The 24,540-nt window shown below is 39.1% G+C and overlaps 1 protein-coding gene across 14 annotated transcripts in view; it reads right to left on the reverse strand.

Moving 5' to 3' along the window:
* The window catches only part of Ccdc148 (coiled-coil domain containing 148), a 284,674-nt gene that overhangs the window by 191,310 nt on the left and 68,824 nt on the right, over positions 1-24,540 (reverse strand). For 6 of the 14 annotated variants that reach the window (XM_076569531.1, XM_076569532.1, XM_076569530.1 and 3 more), the window contains 2 exons: positions 8,199-8,261; positions 6,960-7,084 (listed from right to left, as the gene is read on the reverse strand). The exons of 2 other annotated variants lie outside the window; for them this stretch is intronic. In XM_076569531.1, the coding sequence (XP_076425646.1) occupies positions 6,960-7,084; positions 8,199-8,250 (177 nt within the window). In that variant the 5' untranslated portion in view covers positions 8,251-8,261. The remainder of the gene's footprint in view (positions 1-6,959; positions 7,085-8,198; positions 8,262-24,540) is intronic. 6 more of the 14 variants (XM_076569535.1, XM_076569536.1, XM_076569534.1 and 3 more) reach the window with 3 other exon arrangements.

Below are 24,540 nucleotides of genomic sequence, written 5' to 3' on the forward strand. Positions count from 1 at the left end.
GGGACTTTACAGCCAAGTTCTGTCAGGCTTGGGTCTGTCGCCATCTCCCTGATCTCTGCCCAGGCATAAAGCAGCCTCTTTCTCAAATGCCCCTTTCAGCTGGCTTCTAGATGGGTTCAGACAAAGGAAGATGCCAGCTATGGAAGTTTGGAGGGAGGGAGACGAGACAAGGCCAACACATTACCCACCCCTCTCTTTTCAGAAGGTTCTCGGGTTCTCTAGTGCACTCAATTTTCCCTGGACATGGTTCCAAACAGCTCTGAGGTTTCCTCCCGTGGGATGCGGTACCACCCTACTTCTTTGTTCCAGCCCTCTGACCTGAGGGTGGCAGTGACTTCTGCAGTTGTTCACCTCTACGGTGCCTCTCAGTCCTCTGCCTCTACCATCTACATAGCCCTCGTCCAACAGTGAATGCTGCTTGACTACAGCCCCAAGCAGTGTCTCATTCTTGGATAGACTCTGCTTGGAGCCATGTGTACTCTGGACTTTGTATTTCATGCTAACACTTTTAGATATGTATGAATGTACAAATCGAAGCTGGAGAGATGGCTCAGTGGTTGAGAGCACTGGCTGCTCTTGCAGAGGACTTAGGTTCAGTTCCCAGCACCTACACAGTGCCGCACAACCTCCTATAACTCCAGCTCCAGGGGATCTGACAACCTCTTCTGGCCTCTGTGGGCCCTGTACTCACATGCACAAAACCGCAAGGATACACGTATACACACAATTACAAAATAAAACAAATAAACCTTTAAAACAGAAAGTACAAATCAGAAACTTGACAAAATATACACATTTCATAACTCCTCTGCTACTAAACTACTTCAGTACTTTAATAGCTGTAAAATATCAATAATGAAGATATAAAAACTGGAGAAGACAAGTTCCAAAAAGGGATCTTCATAATGCATGCTATTTTCAGCTGCTGTTCACTGATTACTTTAACCTTGAGTTTATCTTTGTGCTGTTCTAGTTTCTGATTCAAAATTAGGGACACGAGCAAACAAATTAATCCAAAGAATGACTTTAAAAAGATGAAGTCAAACCTTTTCCACAGAAGTTGTTGAGAATATTATAACTATGAAGTTTAAGGAAAATTGGGTGGGAGACAATGGTAAAAACATACAGTTTCTACCTATTGAAAAACTGAAAGAATGGGGTATTTCTACGTTCTGACATGGTAGCACTTGAGTTAAGAATGTCTAAAACTTACTTCAAATTTGTAGCAACAAGAGTCTCTAAAGTTTCTTGCAACAGACACAGTTTTAAAATTAGATTCCTTTGACATATTTGCTCCATGTTGTACAAAAAATTAAAACACATTGGTGGAGGATGTGAACATATCTTTTATAGCTAAAAGGGAAAAATCAATGTTGTTGCCTTTGGGCCCCGGGAAAGACCAATTAAATAGACTATAAAAGTCAAAAATCAAGCTGCTATTTTTGACTAGACACTTTCAATACTTAGTACAACATCTTAATTTTTGTTTTTTTGTTTTGTTCTTTTGGAAATTCAGCCATTGACTCTACTTTTATCCTCAGGCCACAAATGAAGAAAAACAAAGCCTATAAAAGAGCTCAAAGATTTAAAGTTGTATCTTCATCAGCAGCAATTGCCAGGTGATTTTAATTCAGTTTCCTGGGCAAGAAGCCGTGGAAAAATCATTTTAAGGTGGGTGATAACTAAGGCAGAATGCTGATGATTTAAATTACTTTGGGGGAGAAAATATCAAAAATAATGAATTCATTAAAAGATCAGAAAACAAAAGTCTACGACGTCTGACTTATTATGATTATCTAAGAGATGAAACCCCAACTAATCCTTTTGAAATACTACAAAAGACCTATAGGTCAGAGAGTTCATGTTCAGAAATAAACATCTGCAAGCAGAGTACAGCTGAAGCTACAGTGCACGTGCTTGTACATTTGACAAAATGCACTGAGATGTGCCTTGAGCTCTAGCAATAAAGAACTGTCAACATAACACAAAGGAAAAAACTATGCTAAGATGCAATTCCTCATCTGTCAGGCTAGCAGTGACTCAGATATTTAACAAAGCAGTCCACGAGGCTCTTGTGAAACATGCTCCCTCTTAATTCTGATGAGAATAGAAAATGATACAAGCCCCACAGAAGAGAATATGGTTATCCATAAGATGTCTTCATTGATTAACTATGACCTAGCAACATCATTTATAGAAATATATCTGAAAACCATCTTGGCAGAAGTGTACAAAATCATTCACAATAGACAAAGTCTGGGAAACAAAGAGTCCCATCAGTAAGTGTTCCTTCCAAAGCAAATTGAACTTGAATCTGATCAGTTCTCTAGATACAACTACCAATGTACAGGAAATGCAAAAAGGGAAACATGTTTAATGACACAATATGATGCAGTCGGCATAATTCAAACTGTGAGGAACCAGAAGACCAATAATGTGGCTTCTTCAATACATACATTATAAAACTACAAGAACATGGAGGGAACAAAATGAAGCAAATTTACAAAAGTGAATTGCAACGTCTGGATTGTGTTCAGATGCCTACTTGAGTAAATTTTGAAATAATCTTCTGAGGCAATCAAGGAAATTCAATAATACTAACTAGATAAAACAAATTATTGAGAAGTTAACATTTCATCCATAGTGGTAGTATGATAGGGCTTTTCAGTTCTAATGTTTTAGAGTAAGTTACTAAATGTTTATACATGCACTATTATGATGACAGTGATTTGCTTCAGGATAGCTTAGCATGGGGGAGGGTGTGGTCGGATCATAAACAAAGCCATGGCCAAAGCTGATCCTGTTTGAAGCTGGATGATGTCACATAGTGACTCAGCATACCATTCAAAGTAACTGTATTCATGTGTGTAATTTTCAATAAGGTTAGAAAGACTTAGTGGAAGGATATTGGAAATGAGCAAGAAGATATATCCATCCTAAGCAAAGAAAGTCAAAATAATTATGAGGATTGCTTTTAAACTTAATAAATCACAAGTGGAGACACAGTGTACCGCACAAACTGGCCTCAGTTTCCAGCCCAGCTCCACTATGCGGCTTCAGAGTAGAGCTCAGTCTTTGGAAAGCTTGATGCTCACCTCAGAGTCTCACCTGGCATCAGAAACTGGTCATGCTCAGTGATACAGGGATTATATAGAACAGCATCACATCTACCACACACCCCTATGCCAGTAACAACATCCTGCAGCCCAGCAGTCCAGATCTAGCTTGAAGCGCCATTTTTCCTTATGGGTCTACATGTCAACATCCTATCATTCTGTGTGTATTTAATATTGCCCCAGTAAAGTGCTGTTACCATTAACAATGGCTGTTAAGATTGTTGATCTCACCTGTAAAAACTGAACACATACAGTAGTAAAATGAACAGGAAAATAGACATGATTAATACAAATATTCTGAGTGAATTGTTATCTATACGACATTGGAGAGAATTACTCTTTGAACCTGTACATATTTTATAAAAATGTAAGTAATAATATAAGCAAGACTAACAGAGATAACATTGGTAATTCTAGTTAGTACAGGCTGTTTGGCACATAAACATCTATAATGTTAAAAATAGATTTTAAGAGCTTTATTTAATTCCCAGCTATTTAATTCTATTTAAGCCCTGAGTCTTTTAAGGAAATGCTATTTAGAAATTATTCACATCTTTAAAAGTAAATTAAAGCAAAATGTCAATGTAAAGTCTCTAAATTGAATGAGAATTAAAAAGTTCCAAAATTCATGTACAATACATTCCTAACACATCTTCCTTAATCTGATATAATAGAAACATAAATTATATGAAGAGAAATCCAAGTGTTAGAAAATTACGTAATAGTTCTCAAAACACGTTCATTCTCACTAACCAAAATGCAAAACAACAGACAAGACATTATTGCTTTAAAGGGATGCTTCCTTGCATTATGAGTCTGTGGGGATTACAAAATGGAATCAAAAACTCAACAGAATGATCACTACAGAGCAAGCCATTTTCAGTAATTCAAGAAATCTAAAAATGGACAACTCTTAGGTGCCATTATTTCTACAAAAAATGTAACCAAAAAACTTCTTTGGGGATTACATTCTACTATGAACAAAAAGGTCAATGATGCTACTTAATATGGCAGCTGAGAGGCGTATCCAGGGGCCTGACATGACATCTAGCAGCTGACACAGAAGAAAGATTTCTCATCTTGTACTTAATGTTAAAAATATAAGCTTTGAATAATTAAAGTCTTGAGTGTGTGTGGCCTCTGAGAGGGAACGACCACGAAAGAGAAATTAGCCTTGGCCAAATACTGAAGTTAACAATCAGCTAACTAACCAACATTCAACCCAAATATATTTTGTGATTCATCTCAAATGGATGAGTAGGTAGATGGATGGCTGGATGAATGGCTGGATGGATGCATGGATAAAAATAGGAACGAATATTCTTTTATTTATAAATAAATAAATATTCTCGTATTGACAAAGATGTGGAGAATATGTTGTAGTATTTTTACTTCAGAAAGAAACTTGGTGGATATCAGCACAGTAAAAATATTCATTAATTTTAGCATATAGGAATTCATCCTCTGTGGCAGAGGATTCTAACACATGAACAAGCCTCTGTGGGAAGGTTCCATGGTAGCGGGATTTCCAGCATCAGAACTAAAGACACAGTCCGCACAGCTGGACTAGTCTCAATTCCTCTGTGGCAGAGGATTCTAACACATGAACAAGCCTCTGTAGGAAGGTTTCATGGCAGCAGGGTTTCCAGCATCACAGAACTAAAGACACAGTCCGCACAGCTGAACTAGTCTCAATTCCTTCGTGCTCGCCACTTGTTTTATTGTTGTTTGATTTTTGATTTTGAGACAGAATTTTGCTATGGGACCCAGGCTGCCTCAAACCCACAATCTTCCTGCCTCAGCTTCCTGGGTCCTGAGACTGCTTAGTTTTTAAAATTCTCCCCCCACCCCGTGTGTGTGTGTGTGTGTGTGTGTGTGTGTGTGTGTGTGTGTGTGTGTGTGTATGTGTAAAATAGATGCATGCCCCCATGCACATGTGCAATTGCAGGCATGCATGCACGGTAGAGGACAAGGGATAGCCACAGTGTCTGCCCTTGCCGTCTACCTTCTTGGAGACAGCATCTTTTGTCTGGTGTTGCCTATGCAGGCTAGCTGGCCTGTGATCGGCTAAGAATTCTCTTTTCTTTGCCTCCTACCTCACAGTAGGAGGGCTGAGATGACAGGTTCAGGAGGCATGTCTGACTTCCAGGTGGCTTCTGAGGGTTAGGACTAGGTTCTCATGTGTGTATGGCAAACACTTTCCACGCTGGGGTGCCTCCCCAGATGTGCTTAGTTAATGTTTAATTGACCTTGAGAGCTCAAGTCCAGTGATGTTTCCTTTAAAAAAAAAAAAAAAAGCCTTTCCTAACCATTCCTTTAGGATCAGGTCTGGTTACTATACAATGGGAAGTATGTTCTATTGCAGCTTGTATTTAATATAATTTTGTTCCCAGGCTTATTTGACAGACCACATCTTGATCCCAGCAAACGGTGCCTTCCATGAGGGCAAGGGAGTGCACTATGCTGGTCACATGGGCCTGCAAGCTAAACATTATGGTCTGCAGTGATTCAATAATATAGGAAATAATACAAAGATAATGTGGTCAAATGTTAGGAGGAAATAAATAAATATGGGATTTCACAGTCATTCTTACAGTGGAAGATAATGAAATACATATTAAATGTGTATGCATGTACATATGTATGTACATGTGTGTGTGTGTATACATGTATGTATGTAGGTGCACATTTTAACTCTGTGAAGTCTCAGAACACAAGCCACAGACAGTTCTTCCAGGAAGACCGTCATGGAGCCTTTCTGTGAAATTACATGAAATGTCTTCTTACTATCACAACAGTTCACCGCTGACCTGAGCCAAGAAAAACAGGCCCCACTCGTTAAGTAGTTGCCTCAGTTTGCCGTGACATAGTTGATGGAGATGTGCAATTTCTCTAGACGAAGGCATAACGTGTGCTTTGCATTTGGAAGAACTGCCTTTTTAAAAGATTAATATTAATAATAAAAGCCACACAAAACCATCCAAATCCTAAATCTTTAAATATAAATGAAAACTTGTAAATTGATGTATTGCTTTACCAGGTTTTTCAATGCAACCAAGCAACAATAACGCAAAATGCTATTTTTAATGAATTCTATTCTTTGCAAAAGAGAAGTATACTGCCTGAGTAATCCTCAGAGACTCAAAGCTCTAAAATACTATGCATGACCATTTGCACGTGGCCCCTTCAAATTTAGCCAAGGTTACCCCTTTCATGGTATGGGACACATATTTGAGGGGGAAAAAATAAAGAAAATTCCAAAATAGAAAATACCCAAGGGCATTTTTTTTACATTTATTTTGTGTGTATGTGTGTGGACATACACATGCCACAACATGCACATGAAGTTAGAGGACACTCTAAAGGGCTGGTTCTCTCCTTTCCCCATGTGGGTCCTGGGGATGAACTCTGACTGTCAGGGTTGACATCAAGGACCTTTACCCACTGAGCCATCTCTCTGGTCCCCAAGGGCATATGTATCCGGTGTTGGAGAAAGAGAACCGTACCAGGAAATAAACCGTGGCTGTCACTTGCCAGAATATTTTGCTTTTCTTACCAAGTTGACAATTGTTGAAAGCTAAGGAAATAACCATCTTTCCAAAAATAAAGCTGAATCCAGACTTCATAATGATGTTACTAAGAATTTGTAATGTGTGTAAATTACGTCACATCACTGTCAGGACATCCAATGGACGTTAGCTGCTGCTCACTATCATTGGTAGTCGGGGGTTCAAAAAAATATTTGGACTGTCGCTTGTTTTCTATTTTCAATGTAAATAAATCATCCCTCCTAACAATTCAATTTAACAAACTTAATTTAAAAAAAAAAAAAAAGCCTCTAACCTTCTGCTCTGCGGAAGCAGACGCTAACTTCCTGGCTTTGGTTAAGGCGCGTAACTGTTGGTAGTCTGCTGGCTTATACCTGAAGTTTCTCATCCCATCTTTCACATGGAGCGCCAGGTTATCTGCTTTTTGTAAAAACAGAAAAATGACAGAGAAACAGTGTCACATCATTCAAAATCAAAATTTATTTAGGGGAAAATATTGAGGTTAGATCGTCTCTCTATTTTTAAAAGCAAATAGAAGATGGTTACAACAGTCGTGATGTACTGAATCCTCAGGGTCTAGAACCTCTTGGAACATGGCTGCTGCAGCCCTCGTGTAGCACTGCTTCCGAAAGGGACAGGAAGAACAACTCTGGGTAAGCCGGATAGAATGTTGCCAGTGCTAGAAACTGAGGCTCCTCAATTTACTTGCATTTCAGAGATTTTTTAAAAATATGTGCAGCATCAATGGTAAATATTTAAACATCACATCTCTATTAATCCAACTACACACGTAGATACTGAAGCATCAATGAATTTCTAACGCAAAAGGTTAAATTTGAAAAATGTTTTTTTTTCTTAAATTAACACTAAATACGTAATAGCTCAAGTAAGATTCTAACTATGTCAAGTATTTGTGTACTCTCCACCCAACGACATACAATAACCTAATGGACTAAATTAACCTTCTTCTTTTTTTTTTTTTCTTTTTTTCTTTTTTTTTTTTTTTTTTTTGGTTTTTCAAGACAGGGTTTCTCTGTGTAGCTTTGTGCCTTTCCTGGGACTCACTGGGTAGTCCAGGCTGGCCTCGAACTCACAGAGATCCACCTGGCTCTGCCTCCCGAGTGCTGGGATTAAAGGCGTGCGCCACCACCGCCCGGCTAAATTAACCTTCTTGATAAATTCCAGGAGGAGGTTCACTAAGGAGGCCAAAGCTTAAATCACAATAAACCAAATAATTCTAACAAAAGTGCCTGTTTGCATCAATATGAATAACTGATATCTGCTCTGAGAGAATCCCAAATGTCTTCAGGAAACCATAGTGGAAAAAGGCAATGGTGTCCTGGCCACAGCTGTGACTAAAGCAGACCCCATGTAAGAGAACTGGCCAGTCACTCAGTGTAAGCAAACCCAGTTTTCCTTATTAAAATTTTAGAAATCAGCGTTCTAAGTTTGTATCATTTTAAAACTGCATGATATGCTATAAATCAAAAAGGACAGACGGAAGTCGGGGGGGGGGGCGGGGGGGGGGGAATACCTGAGATGTCATTTCTCTGAATCATCATGAATGGCCAATCTCTTTTATTCATGTTTTCTGTCGCTGTCAAAGAACAAGAGACCATTTAAACATCACAGATTGATTTTCTCATATTTTAAGGATGTGTTGACTTAATTCATTTCAAAAGTGAGAGCCGGGAGTGGCTGTCAGAACTCTATATTCCAGAGTATTTTTCTGTGACACTCATCTCTGTGTGCACCTAGTGAGGGTGCACACATGGGCGTGCACGTGCACGTGTGTGTGCAAGTGGTGGCAAGAGGTCAACATTCGGTGCCATTTCTCAAGAGCCAACCTCCATGGTTTTCAAAACAGGGTCTCCCCTGGGAGCCTGGCAACCCCTGATCAGCCTGTCTCTGCCTTCCCGTACTGAGATCAAGCACACACAACCCGACCAAGCTTTGCTAAAGAACTAGGGATCTATCTGGGTCCCCCGTACTTGTGTGGAAGCGCTTTACTGACTAACCCTTCTTCCTAGGCCCTCCTCCGTGCCATTCTTATTCTTGGTCACCCCTACTCTCTCCCCCCGAAATCCTCCTTCATGCAATTGCCCCAAGTGATAAATACTTGGTAGTGAGGGAGGGGCGTGTGTCTTGAATTCCTGGAAAGAAACACATTCGTTGAAGAATGAACTGTGATACAGTGTGGAGAACGTGGATGTGTCCCAGCCAGGTCCCCAACCTTTTCCAGGAGTGACTTACCGCTGTGGCAACTCGGTCTGCAGGCAGCCTCTGCTGTCACCTCCCTCAGTGTTGAAACTGGCTGCAGAGAACAGCCTCATCTGAAGGCACACCATTCTGGGGACAGACAGCTCCTGGCCACTGACTAATAACGCAGGTTATGAAGCCAGCTTGGCCCAACACATGATGCTCTCTCATGTGGAAAAGGTACTTCACAGCTTCCTGTTGCCTTCGTTTTCACTTGTTCCTTCCCAGCTCCTCCCCCTTTCTTTCATAGGTGTGGGTCCTGAAAAACACCTTGCACCCCCAAATCTGCCTCAGAACCACCTGCTTCCTGAGAACCCATCTGCGCAGCACTGAAGTGAGCAGGCATCTCTCTAGGAAAACTCACCTCCACAGCAGACAGGTTAATTAAATGGGGTTGAGTTACAGCACCCTCAGTTCATAAATTTTTGTTCCACATACAGTAGGGGAAGCTAGTCACATCTACTGCTATTTACAGTAGCCTAAATCTTAAAGGGAGGAGAAAATAGCAAAGGTCCGTGACTTTTTGAAAACCCTGCCAACATATCACGTGTAAATTGCCCACCAGCTTTGTGACTAAGGTTATAAACTCCAGTGTGTAATTTCTCATGGGTCTTTGACCACAAACATTGTGTTTTAAGGCTTTAATAACACCAGCACTCCTCCCTAAGGCTGCTCTCTGCTCACACTCACATTTTATCCGATAAGCTTCTTCCGAAATCCACGTCCTCGCTGCTCATTTCCACCGTCATTGTAAGAATCAAGCCACCTCCTGCTTGAATGGCACAGCCACACCTCTCCATCTGAATTAGAGAATGCCTCTCACTTCTCTCATCCTATTTCTCTCTCTTCTGTGATAATGCCTGTCTGTCCTCACATTTGCAAAAGTACTAAGTTGATGTTCATCTCCCTCGATAGACATGCATACTACATCGTATTCCCACTTATAGCTTGTAAAGGTTACTCTTCGCTGGCGACTTGGTTGAATTTAGAATAACCTAGGAGACACACCTCTGGACATATCTGTAAGAAAGTTTATCCAGAGAAGTTTAACTGAGGAGGAAACATGTGGGTGACACCATTCCATGGGCCAAAGTCCCACAGTGAATAAGAAGGAAAGGGCAGAGTGTGAGTGCCAGCATTCATCTCTGTCTGCTTTCTGATTGTAGACACAAGATGACCAGACACCTGCCTCACGCTCCGACCACCATGCCTTCCCTCCGTGATGGATTATATCTCTCAAACTGTGAGCCAAAGCAAACCCTTGAGCTGCTTTTGTGAGACAGTTTATCATAGCAACAAGGAAAGTCATAAATACATATCATCCTTGTTCTTTTTTTTGTCAACTTGACTCAAGCTGGAGTCATTTGGGAAGAGGAACCTCTGCTGAGAAATTGTGGTTAGTGACTGATGTAGGAGGGCCCAGCTCACTGTGGGTGCTGTCACCTCTGGGTAGGTGGTCCTAGGTGGTACAAGAAAGCTAGCTGAGTAAGCCATGGGGAGTAAGCCAGTAAAGAGTGTTCCTCCATGGCCTCAGTTCTTGTCTCCATGTTCCTGCCTTGAGTTCCCTAGATGAGGATAGACTACAGTCCTGCAAGACAAATCAACCTCTTCCTTCCCAGTCTTTGGTCATGCTTTTGATCACAGCAATAAAATTTAGCAAGGACATATGCCTCTAGTGCTTACACAAAGTACACTAAGTGTTCAACAATTTCTATGTGAGGACATGAATAAAAAGTTCTGGATGTCTTCTAGTCACTCAGCAGAACGATGATAATTTCTAAGCACACAGTAGCTCCCCTTTCCCAATCTTTACTTTCGATTTCCTTTAATGTGCTGAAACAGTAGCTTACAGACAGAAACTACAAACGGAGGCGTCCTTTAGGCCCTTTGGGTAAGTTCAGTGACAGAAGCAACAAGAAGCAAGACCAGAGAAAATGGAGGAAGAGCGAAGAGAATCCCATGCCAAAAGACAAACAAGTACTTCTTTTCATTGTCTAACACAGGTACCAGATGTGCACATAGGCAAGTCTCCTCAACAAACCTACATGAGGCTCTTAGCTCGGGCTTCCCACGCCTCATCTATTGTTTTCGCTGCATTTTCCAACTAACTACACTGTCTTAAGCCTCTATCTAGGAGACCCCACTAGTCCTCTGGTTCATGGATTAGTTTTCTCTCAGTGGTCAGCTTGGCCCCTTTACGTTTGGAATTCCTTTTTCTTGGCTTTGAGATTCAAAGCTTCAGGACCTGAAGCAAAAGGAGTCTTTCATTTCCCTTTCAGACACTTTGGTTTACGAGGGCCTGGTTTTGTATAATCTGGTCTTCCGGTTTGCCAAGGAAAAACATGCAAACTACACAGTGTTCCTTGCCACCTACACATAGTTTTCTTAATTTTTACATTTATTTATTTATTTATTTACTTGCTTATGTGCATGGATGCATGGATGTGTGTGTGTGTGTTAGTGAGCGTGTGTGTACCATGATACACATGTGGAAATCAGAGGATAACTAGTTTCTCTCCTTCCACCACATAAGTTCCAAGGATCAAACTTAGGTCATCAGGCTAGACAACAAGTGTCCATACCTGTTGAGCCATCCTACCAGCCCCAAATTTTAAGTATGAGTATAAAAATCTCACCCTAGGATGACCTCTAGAAATCAATGTTGTAAGAAAAAAGCCAATTTGTTTTCAGGAACTTGAAATCTAGCTTGGCCCAACCATACAGAAGTCATACAAATTTGAATCTTTTGACATAATTACTACTTGCTCTTCAAAACAATTGTACACTTCTAAAGGATGGTTAAATTTCAGCATTACAAAAAAAAAATGAATTCACTTGTAGTATTTCTTTTTTTATTTTATTTTATACTTTAATTTAATTTTACATATCAGCCATGGATTCCCCTGTCCTCCCCCCTCCCTCCCGCCCTGCCCTCCCCCAGCTCACCCCTCATTCCCATCTCCTTCAGGGCAAGGACTCCCCTGCGGATTCAGCTCAGCCTGGTAGACTCAGTCAAAGCATGTCCAGTCCCCTCCTCCCTTCACCCAGGCTGAGCAAAGTGTCCCTGCATAGGCCCCAGGCTCCAAACAGCCAGCTCATGCACTGAGGACAGGTCCTGGTCTCACTGCCTGGGGCCTCCCAAACAGTTCAAGCTAATCAACTGTCTCACTTATCCGAAGGGCCTGATCCAGTTGGGGGCTCCTCATCTATCCAAGTGGATCAAAGACCTCAACATAAATCCAGTTACTCTGAACCTGATAGAAGAGAAAGTAGGAAGTAGTCTTGAACATATTGGCACAGGAGATCACTTCGCAAATATAACACCAGTAGCACAGACACTGAGAGAAACAATCAATGGGACCTCTTGAAACTGAGAAGCTTTTGTAGAGCAAAGGACATGGTCAACAAGACAAAGCGACAGCCTACAGAATGGGAAAAGATCTTCACCAACCCCACATCTGACAGAGGGCTGATATCCACTTGTGGTATTTCTTATGTCAAAGAATGGAGTAGACTTTCAGATTTAGAATTTGGAAATTTTATAAACAATTGACTGGGTCCAGCTTCTCCTTTTAGCATTTGGGGTGCCTAAGATTCAGGAGCACAAAAAAGATCCGACAGCCATTGACTAGCAGAGCTACTTTGCATAATAAAGCTTTCTAGAAATAAGGCTTAATTCATTATCGCTATGGTGAGCAAACCCAACCTGAGATGAAATTGTTCAGTGGCAAGCGTAAACTAAGCGCGTTTGCCCTATTCACTGTGGACATTCACACACTGTACAAAGCTTGTGGTATAGTTCATTGTAAGGCACTGCCCTAGCTCCATCAGGGTTTTCAATACTACGGAGACTATTTACTATAACACAGTTCTTAAAACCTCAGGACAAAATACTCGGTTCCCATGCACTCCAGATAAAGGATTGTCAAGCGACCCTCAAAGCAACACTTTCAGATTCCCAAACAAGTGTGCGCCACCCAGGCCATTTAATACCCAAAGCCACTGCTTCAGCCTGTGATTAAATGCTTTAGGGTGAGTAACTGTTGCTTGAGCAGGACCTCCCATGCTAAATCATTTAGGAGTGCTTGGTTTTAGACAGTCCTCCATGCTTTCATTATGTGACAGCTAAGAACGTGCTTGAATGATGCTAAGATGGTAAGCTTTCTAGACAGATTTGATTACTGAAAACATTTAAAATTAAAGCATATAGGAAACATTTCTTAGAATATAAGAATATATATGTATATACTTTTATATACAATGTATAATATAATGATACTATTACATTACTATAATGTAATGATAGTTTTTCAGTGGCAAGAGATTTAAAAAACATTTTAAAATAAAGTCCCGTTTTACAGATCTGGTAGAGGATCTGAACTTTTGTTAAAAGAGACAAATTAACTCAGCACCTTCAGATGCTCACCTCACACACCCTCACACACCCTCCCACACCCTCCCACACCCTCCCCCTCACCACCTATGGCAGGTGGGAGAACTGGCCCTGAGGTGATAGAGTGGGAGAGCTGTCCCTGCCCCTCACCAGCTGCCATACTTGGGAGAAAGGTCCCTGCACCTTGAGTGAGCAACACAGTAGAGCTGGCCCTGGTGGTGTAGGTGTGGGAGAGTCAATCCTGAGGTTGTGAAAGCAGGAGAACTGGCCCCGCCCCTTGCTGCTTACTGCCTAGGGTGAACTAGCCAGGGCAGTGCTGGAGAGCTCACCCTGGTGGTAAAGATGGGGGAGAGCTGGCAGGCTGACTAACCCTGCAACTACACAGGTCTAGAACCAGGGTTATGAGTTGGCCCACCCCAACATCCACCCCATCTATGTTCTGCTGGAGCACACGAAGGGCCTGATCTTGGCGACTCAAACTGCAGCATCTCCACAACACAAGGCAAGAACAGGATATCCAAGAGGAGCCCCAGTGAGGGCCCAGCATTGATAGTGAAGCAAAAAACTAGACTAACAACTCTTTGCAATGAACACTTGCACATAAAAATATATGAATAAAAGACGTTACTGCGTGACTCACTGTATCACACTACAGCTTCCATGATGGGATTTTTCCTTCTTTTTCTCTTAAATTTTATTTTATTTTATTTGGGGCAGGGGGAAGGAGGAGGATGCAAGGGCAGAGGATGGATACAAAGGGACGGGAAATGAATAGGATCAAGATGTATGATGTGAAAGACACAAAGAATAAATAAAAAGTAAGTTTAAAAAAGAGAAAAATTAACAAATGCATATGGGCTTAACTAAATCTCTACAGAGTATGTGAAAAGTCGGGACCTCCCTAAAGATGAGAAAAATAAGTAGCAGAGTTATAATTTATAAAATGAAGTAGGTTATTTTTTCACATTGTTAAAAGTTATTTTGACCTGTTTTCAAGGGAAAAACTTTTAATATACTGAAGAAGAAAAAGTTATATTTAAACATAAAAATCTCTAGCTCTATTAAAAGTTGATAACAATCTTTGGGTGTTTGGTAAAAGCCTTGTTATCTTAGGAAACTCATCCTCATAGGTAACTGATTAATCTACATATCCATACTATTATTGTACGAATATCAAAGTACAATAGCTTTGATACGGTATCAAATTATAATCTGTTCCATGTGACACCTCTCAAAATGTTTTAAATGTTAGTTTAAATATTATGGCTAGAACCTAGCTTGAGTGGTAATTTTTTTCTAATATCCAAAATCCCCTTTTAAATTCTAAGCAGAAGGCTGCATGTTCATTGCATTATGAAACAGTGTGCATTCTAATTTGCACGTGATAAAGTTTCTGCCCTGGAAAAACGAATGGAGCCAAAATGAGAAGTGATTAGAACTAATCATGATCAGATTGCTCCACTACATAACAAACACCTCACGGGTAAATTCAAGAACAATGGGAAAGACCTCACTCTAAGGAAAAACCAAAACAAGGCAACCAAGAGCAAACTGCTTAAGGAATTTATGGGATTTGTCCTCTAAAAGACTGCAGCATGCATTGTAGGAAATAACAGGAAACTCGAGCAGAAAGGACACTACAAGCCACATATTTAAGAGCAGTAATCTCTGGACTGTAGGGTTGCAGTTAATTTTGATTTGTTATTGCTTAAGCACAATTTCTAAACTTTTATCACAAAAGGAAATATCTTTCTATCTGTCTCTGTCTCTATCTCTGTGTCTCTGTCTCTGTCTCTCTCTCTGTCACACACACACACACACACACACACACACACACACACACACACACGGAAAAGCTAAGCTGCTTGTAGGTGGAATATTCTGTCCCACCAGCCAGCTCCCAAATAACAACACAGAACAACACAGAGATGTATTAATTATAAATGCTTGGCCAATAACTTATGTTTGTTACTAACTAGCTCTTACAACTTATATTAACCCATATTTTTATCTATGCACATGGCTTGGTACATTTTTTTTTTCAACATGACATGTTCATCTTTCTTCTCCCTACATCTCCTGGTGGCTCCACCCTTCTTTCATCCCCTAGCTCTCTCCCTGTCTACATGTCCTACTGAACTTCTTCCTGTATAGCTATTGATCATTTAGCTCTTTATTAAACCAATGAGAGCAACACATCTTCACAGTACACAAAAAGATTGTTTCACAACATTTCCCCCTTTTGTCTAATTAAAAAGGAGAGTTTTAACTTTAACATAGTAAAACTATATACAACAAAAACAGTTCAAGTAAGAATTACAGTTACAGTATCTGGTCCATTTGTATTTAGCAAATTTAGAGGAAAAAACTCTATTATCTATTTTATATTTGTGAATCTAATGTTTTGTACTAATTTACTTTCTATCCTTAATTTGTATTACAAATCCAAAACTATTTTATTTTTAGACTTCAAACATTTTCTTAGATAAACAATTTAAGCTTTTATGTTTCTAAACTTTACACACTTTATACCTCTTTTGTGAGTTTCTTTTCTGAATTTAGTAACAAGAAAAACATAATTATAACTATCTAGTATTCAATTGCCATCAGAGACCAGAGAAGGATAAAATATTACTTGAGTTAAACAGGAAGTGCAGAGCAAACAACTTCCAAAACTATAGAAATGGTAGAAAGAGCTGCCTGCCTGGACATCCAACATTCTTCTGTGGCATTGGGGCATCCATTTTCAGCCTACAAGCCTAGAATATCTGATAGACTTTTCTGTGAAGAATAATTTTGAAGGACTATCCTGCCTTGTCTTGGCAAAGTTCAACAGTTTCTTTTTTGTGTGTCCTGCTTGTCCAATTTGGATAGCATACTGTCAGCAGTTGAGGCAAGGTCAGATTCTTGCCCAGTGGCTAAATTTTGCCACAAAGAAAGCAAACTCTATATAAAAGTTCTTCGGTGTCCATCATCTCATCTGAAATAGATTTGTAGAAGTAGATGTGTCTCATTGTCACGAGAAACTTTGTTATTAAAACATCTTAAATGCCATATTCTGTAGATCTCTGAAGTATTTGAAGACCACCTGTTTATCTAAAATATATCTCTGTTTTACCTTGAAAACATACCTAACATAATTACAAGTTTAATTGTAATAGGTGGATAGATACTAACCTGCATTTCTTTACTATCCTTAATAGTTTGTAATAATAACTTTCAAGGACTAGAAATTTACATTACATTGTTAAATTAACTGCATAGGTACAATACATCAAACAAGAGTAGAAACATATGCACAGTATGTTCTAAAAAAATATAAACTTAAATTTATATCAATGTATAAAAATACCCTAAACAAGAGTATATATACAATATAATAAAAATAACTTTGGGGGAGAGCAGGGGAATCTGTGGCTATTATGTGGAACTGAATGGTGTTGTAAAATAAAAAAATAAAAAAGAATAATAAACATGGGAGACAAAGAAAAAAAATAACTTTGAATTTGTATCAATATACAAAAATATCTCAAACACAAGTAGAAACATATACAGTATAACAAAAATAATCTTAATTTGTATTAATATACAAAAATCCATGCCAATGTAAAATATTTAAGACTAGTAGTTGCTTTTATAGTTTAAAAGTAGATTCAATAATCTACTCTTGAGAGCTGGAGAGATGGCTCAGGGGTTAAAAGCACCGGCTGCTCTTCCAGAGGTCCTGAGGCCAATTCCCAGCACCCATATGTTGGCTCACACCATCTATAATGGGTTCTGATGCCCTCTTCTGGCATAAAGTCATACATTCATATAGAGTACTCATACATAAAACAAATAAATCTTTAAACAAATAAAAACTCTTTTATTCTACTCTTTTATTCTATCATTTCTATATCCCACCCGCATTTTCTTTTCAGAATGAGATCCCTGAATCTAATCACCTTTGTTCAGCTTTTTTATTCCTGACCGTTATCAATAACAACTTGCAACACCGTCCCTCCCCCCCCCCCCCGTGCTCCAAATGATGACAACCCACCATAATCCATCTCTTGGGAATGTGTGTATTTTTTATCTTAGCCATTCTGACAGCATAAGATGGTACCTCAAAGTCATTTGGTTTGCATTTCATGATGGCTAAGGATGTTGAACATTTCCTTAAATGTCTTTCAGTCATTTGAGATCCTTTTGTTGAGAATTCTCTGTTTAGCTCTGTAGCCCATTCTTTAATTGGATTATTTGATATTTTTCTGTCTGTTTCTTGAGTTCTTTATATATTTTAGAGATCAGTCCTCTATCTGACATGGGGTTGATAAAGATCTTTTCCCATTCTGTAGGCTGCCATTTTGTCTTATTGACAGTGTCCTTCACTTTACAGAAGCTTCTCAGTTTCAAGAGGTCCTATTTATTAATTGTTGCTCTCAGTGTCTGTGCTACTGGTATTATACTTAGGAAGTAGCCTCCCATGCCAATGCATTCAAGGCTATTTCCCACGTTCTCTTCTATGAGAGTCAGTATAACTGGATTTATGTTGAGGTCTTTGATCAATTTGGATTTGAGTTTTGTCCATGGAGATAGATATGAATCTATTTGCATTCTTCTACATGTAGATATCCAGTTATGCCAGCACCATTTGTTGAAGATGTTTTCTTTTTTCTATTGTATAATTTTGGTTTCTTTGTCAAAAATCAGGTTTCGTAGGTATGAGGATTAATGTCAGGGTCTTCAGTTCAATTCCATTGATCAATATGTCTGTTTTTATGCCAATGCCAAGCTGTTTTTGTTATTATAGCTCTATAGTAGAGCTTGAAGTCAGGAATGGTGATGCCTCTGGAAGTTCCTTTATTGTATAAGATTGTTTTAGCTATCCTGAGTTCTTTTTGTTTTTCCATATGAAGTTGAGTATTGTACTTTCAAGGTTTGTGAAGAATTAAGTTGGGATTTTGATGGGGATTGCATTGAATCTGTAGATTGCTTTTGGTAAAATTGCCATTTTTACTATTTTGATCCTACCTATCCACAAATATGGGAGACCTTTCCATTTTCTGATATCTTCTTCAATTTCTTTCTTCAAAGATTTAAAGTTCTTGTCATACAGGTCTTTTACTTGTTTGGTTAGAGTTATCCCAGGATATTTTATGTTATTTGTTGCTATTGTAAAGGGTGATATTTCTCTAATTTCTTTCTAAGCCCATTTTATCATTTCTACATAAGAAGGCTACTGATTTTTTTTTTATAGTTAATCTTGTATCCTGCCACATTGCTGAATGTGTTTATCAGCTGTAGGAGTTATCTGGTGGAATTTTTGGGGTCACTTATGTATACTATCATATCATCTGCAAATAGGGAAAAGTTTGACTTTTTCTTTTCCAGTTTGCATCCCCTTGATTTCCTTTTGCTGTCTTATTCCTCTGGCTAGAACTTCGAGTACTAAATTGAATAAGTATGGGGAGAGTGGACAGCCCTGTCTTGTTCCTGATTTTAATAGAATTGCTTTGAGTTTCTCTCCATTTAATTTGATGTTGGCTGTTGCCTTGTTGTATATTGCCTTTATTATGTTTAGGTATGTTCCTTGTATTCCTGATCTCTCCAGGACCTTTATCGTGAAAGGGTGTTGGATTTTTGTCAAAGGCTTTTTTCAGCATCTAATGAGATGATTGTGTGGTTTTTTTCATTTAGTTTGTTTAGATAGTGGATTGATTACATTGACAGATTTTCATATACTGAACTATCCCTGTATCCCTGGGATGAAGCCTACCTGATCATGATGGGTGATGTGTGTGTGTGTGTGTGTGTGTGTGTGTGTGTGTGTGTGTGTGTGTGTGTGTGTTCTTGGATTGGGTTTGCTGGTATTTTACTGAGAATTTTTGCATCAATGTTCTTGAGGGAGATTGGTCTGTAATTCTCTTTCCTAGTTTCATCTTTATGTGGTTTGGGTATCAGAGTAACTGTAGACTCATAAAAAGAGTTTGGCAATGTTCCTTCTGTTTCTATTGTTCGGAAAAATTTCAGGAGCTCTTCTTTGAAATTAGGGTAGAATTCTGTGCTGAAACCATCTGACCCTGGGCTTTTTTTTTTTGGTTGGGAGACTTTTGATGACTGCTTCTATTTCCTTAGGGGTTATAGGTCTACTTAAATTGTTTATCTGATCTTGATTTAATTTTGCTATGTGGTACCTATTCAAAAAATTATCCATTTCTTTTGCATTTTCCAATTTTGTGGAGTACAGGCTTTCAAAGTATGACCTAATGATTCTCTGGATTTCCTCAGTGTCTGTTATCATATCTTCCTTTTCATTTCTGATTTTGTTAATTTGGATATTCTCTCTCTGCTTTTGGTTAATTTGCATAAGGGTTTGTCTATCTTGTTGATTTTCTCAAAGAACCAACTCTTTGTTTCATTGATTCTTTGTATTGTTCTCTTTGTTTCTATTTTATTGGTTTCAGCCCTCAATTTGATTATTTTCTGTCTTCTACTCTTCCTGGGTGAGTTTGCTTCTTTTTGTTCTAGAGCTTTCAGGTGTGCTGTTAAGTCACCAGTGTGAGATTTCTCCAACTTCTTTATGTGGGCATTTAGTGCTTTGAACTTTGCTCCTAGCACTGCTTTCATAGTGTCCCATAAGTTTGAGTATGTTGTGCTTTATTTTTGTTGAATTCTAGGAAGTCTTTAATTTCTTTATTTCTTCCTTGACCCATTGATGATTCAGTTGAGCACTGTTCAGTTTCCATGAATTTGTAGACTTTCTACATTTTGTGTTGTTGTTGAATTCTACCATTTTGTGTTGTTGAATTCTACCTTTAAGACATGGTGGTCGAATAAGATACAGAGGGTTATTCCACTTTGTTTGTGTCTGTTGAGATTTGTTTTGTTACTGAGTATGTGGTCAACTTTGAAGAAGGTTCCATGGGATGCTGAGAAGAATGTATATTCTTTTGTGTTTGGGTGGAATGTTCTATAGATGTCTGTTAGGTCCATTTGAGTCATAACATCTATCAGTTCTCTTATTTCTCTGTTAAGTTTCTGTCTGGCAGATCTGTCCAGTGGTGAGAGTGGTGTGTTAAAGTCTCCCACTATTAGTGTGTGGGTTTTGGTGTGTGGTTTGAGCTTTAGTAATATTTCTTTTACAAATGTAGGTGCCCTTGTATTTGGGGTATAACTGTTCAGAATTGAGACTTCCTCTTGGTGGATTTTTCCTGTGAGAAATATGAAATCCCCTTCAACTCTTTTGATTGATTTTAGTTTGAAGTCTATTTTCTTAGATATTAGGATAGCTATACCAGCTTGTTTCTTAGGTCCATTTGATTGGAAAGTTTTTCCCAACCCTTTACTCTGAGGTAATGTCTGTTTTTGAGGGTGAGGTGTGTATCTTGTCTGCAGAAGAAGAATGGGTCCTGTTTTCATATCCATTCTATTAGCCTGTGTCTTTTTATAGGAGAATTGAGTCCATTGATGTTAAGGTATATGAATGACCAGTGTTTGTTAATTCCTGGGGTTTTTTTGGTGCTAGTGCGTGTGTGTGTGTGTGTGTGTGTGTGTGTGTGTGTGTGTGTGTGTGTGTGTGTGTTTCCCTTCTTTGGGATTTGTTGATGTGAGGTTATCTGTTGCCTGTGTTTTGATGGTTGCAGCTAGCTTCCTTGGGTGGGAGTTGTCATTCTAGCACTTTCTGTAGGGCTGGATTTGTGGATATGTAATGTTTAAATCTGGCTTTGTCATGAAATATCTTGTTTTCTCCATCTACAATGATTGAATGCTTTGCTGGGTATAGTAGTCTGGGCTGGTATCCATGGTTTCTTATTATCTGCAGAACATCTATCCAGGACCTCCTGGCTTTCACAATTTCCATTGAGAAGTCAGGTGTAATTCTGATAGGTCTGCCTTTATATGTTTCTTGACCTTTTTCCTTTACTGTTCTTAATATTCTTCCTTTATTCTGTACGCTTAGTGTTTTGACTATTATGTGATGAGAGGACTTTTTTTTTGTAGTCCAGTCTATTTAGTGTTCTGTATGCTTCTTGTATTTTCATAGGCATGTCTTTCTTTAGGTTGAGAAAGTTTTCTTCTATAATTTTGTTGAATATATTTTCTGCGCCTTTGAGCTGGATTTCTTCTCCTTCTTCTATCCCTATTATTCTTAGGTTTGGTCTTTTTATGGTGTCCCAGATTTCCTGTATGTTTTGTGTTAGAAATTTTCTGGATTTATCATTTTCTTTGACTGATGAATCTATTTTCACATCCCCAATGCCTGAGATTCTCTCTCCCATTTCTTATGTTCTGTTGGTTATGTTTGCCTCTGTGGTTTCTGATTATTTATTCATATTTTCCTTTTCCTGAATCCCCTCAGTTTGTGTTTTCTTTATTGCCTCTATTTCAATTTTCAAGTCTTGAACTGTTTCCTTCACCTGTTTGATTGTTTTTCTTGGGTTTCTTGTCTTCCTTTAAGAGATTTATTGATTTCCTCCAATTTTTTGTTTGTCTTTTCCTCCATTTCTTTAAGTGAATTTTTCATTTCCTCTTTAAGGGCCTCTGTCATCTGCATAAAGTTGTTTTTAAGGTCATTTTCTTCTGGGTCATCTGCTTTGGGATGTTCAGGTCTTGCTGTTGCAGGATCACTAGGTTCTGATGGTACCGTATTGCTCTTTATGCTGTTTAACATGTTCTTACACTCCCATCTACCCATTTTTTTCCTTTAATCTGAACAGGTGGGGCCCCAGGTCACTCTTCTTCCAATTGGTCCAGGTGGGGTCTCTGGCTCCTGTGGTCGTTCTTCTTCACAATTTGTCCAGGAGGGGTCTTACAGCCCTGGTGGTCACTGTTCCCAATTGGTGCAGGGTGGGCATATGGCTCCAGTGGTCACTGGTGTCTCAGGGGATGGTTGGCTTGGTGGGGTCGGGGAGGAAGAGGTAGCTGCCTGGTCCCTGGGGCTCCAATGGCTGAGGGGAGTGGCACAGAATGGTCCCCTGGGGTCTAGGGGTTAGTGACCTGGTTTGCCCAGTCCAAAGATTTGGGCCTTACCTGTTTCCAATTGGTGCAGGGTGGGCTTATGGCTCCTGTGGTCACTGATGCTGCGGAGGATCTCTGTACATTTTTTTTTCAACATGGCATGTTCATTTTGCTTCTTCCTGATTCTCCTGGTGACTCCACCCTTCTTTCATCCCTCAGCACTCTTTCTGTCTCTCTGTCTCTGTCTCTGTCTCTCTCTCTTTCTGTCCACAAGTCCCACCTAACCTCTTCCTGCCTAGCTATTGGCCATTTAGTTCTTTATTAAACCAATGAGAGCAACACATCTTCACAGTGTACAAAAAGATTGTTCCACAACAGCTGCTAATAGTTATTTCACCATATATTAGGAAAACTCTCACAGTTTCTTTATTTTAGCAGTTATAAAAGAAACCAAATTTTATGATATTGAGAATCTTTTTAGACATGAACTTGTAAATATGTGAGAGTATTATTAGCTACACTGAAACAAAATTGAGCTATTTATTACAATCTTTTCTGCTAGAAGACAGGGCATACTAAAATATAGTTTGCAAATCTTAGAATTAAAAAATTCTCCCGGTCAGTTTTAATGTTCTGTAATGACAAATAAACAGCTTAATTTATTTTTCCAACTATAAAGGTACTACTTAAAATAATGTCAAATTGCATAGAAAATTACTTTTTTAAAAATCTTCTGGCAGCCAAGTCGTGGTGGCTCACACCTTCAATCCCAGCACTAGGGAGGCAGAGGCAGGTGGATATCTGTGAGTTCAAGGCCAGCCTGATCTACAGAAGGAGTCCCAGGACAGTCAGGACCATTACACAGAGAAATTCTGTCTTGAAAAACAACAATAACAAAAAACTGTCTGGCTCTATTCAGCCCTGATATACAGTTATATTTAACCTTAGAAATTATTTCCAAAGTATTTCTATGCACATACAAGTACAATTGTAATCTCCATACAAATGTAATAATGGCATATGCACAGTTGCATAAATTTGTTTTCATTTAACAATATAACTTGACCATCTTTCCTTGTTATTCTGTTACTTTACCCATGTACGTAAATCTACATGGACCTTAATGGCCATGTTGGGGGGAGAGAGGGGTAGGTTGGGAGGGGGGGGCTGGGGGGGTGGAAAAAGGGAAGAGGGGGATCTCTGATTGGTGTGTAAAATGAATGAAAAAAATTCCTAATAAAATAAATGAATAAATATAACCTTATCAATATAAAAATGTCTATATTCAATAATATATTGAAAACAAGCATCTGAGAGAACATTTTAATTCTTAAGCATTAATTGACTTATTTTGTATGTGGGGTAGGTGGGCATGAGTTGTGCATGCTGTGAGCATGCACTTGTGGAGATCAGAGAGCAGTGTGCAAGAACCAGTGTGCTTCCACTATGCAGGTATCAGAAATTGAACTCGGGCCATCAGGCTCACAAGTGAGGGGGTGCTTTGGCCCAATGAACCATCGTGTTAGCCCAAAAAAGAAATTTTTCTAGAAAAAAATTAATTCTGCCCTTTTACTGCAAAATAAAATCAATAGTCAGACAAGAAATCTATAAAATCTCTGCCCCTCTCATAATTCATAAGCATTGGCTTATGAAGCAAATTCCACATATTCTCAACCTTTTGGAAATGTCTTTATTTTTATGTCTGCAATAGTTCAGAGAGGCTAAACCAACCTTGCTTTAAAAATGATTCAAATGCAAACCTAATTATACCAATGCTTTTCCAGGTTGGAGAATAGAGTTGGGTAGAGAGGGCAGTTAACCCAGGGAAAGAGCCAGGACGGGCCAGTCTCTGCAAATCTCTAGAATTCCACAGGAAAAAAAGTGAGAGTAGTCAAAATGGGGTCCCTCAGGACCTTTTCTCCCTTTATAATTCCCAAAGCTATTGCAATAATCATAATAGCCTAAGATAAAGGAATATAGACCTATCTTTAGGCAATATGCTCTGTGTTATAAGGTGGGAGAGAGGAATGGTTGAGTTTATATAGCTTGTGCTGTTAGACATTCTGACAAGAAACCATGATGGGTCTCAGTTTTGGCAAATCAGCTTGAGAAACGTAAGTAATTATTTAAAAACATACAATTTCATGTGACAATGGTGGTGAGCATAATCCCAGCACTCATGAGGCTGAGGCAAGAAGGTGATACATTCAAGCCCAGCCTGGGCTATATAATGAGATCATCTCAAAATAAAACAAAAGTGAAATTTCGTTCCTAATTTTGCCCT

Source organism: Peromyscus maniculatus, chromosome 4 (assembly GCF_049852395.1).
Source record: "Peromyscus maniculatus bairdii isolate BWxNUB_F1_BW_parent chromosome 4, HU_Pman_BW_mat_3.1, whole genome shotgun sequence".
NCBI classification, from domain to species: domain Eukaryota; kingdom Metazoa; phylum Chordata; class Mammalia; order Rodentia; family Cricetidae; genus Peromyscus; species Peromyscus maniculatus.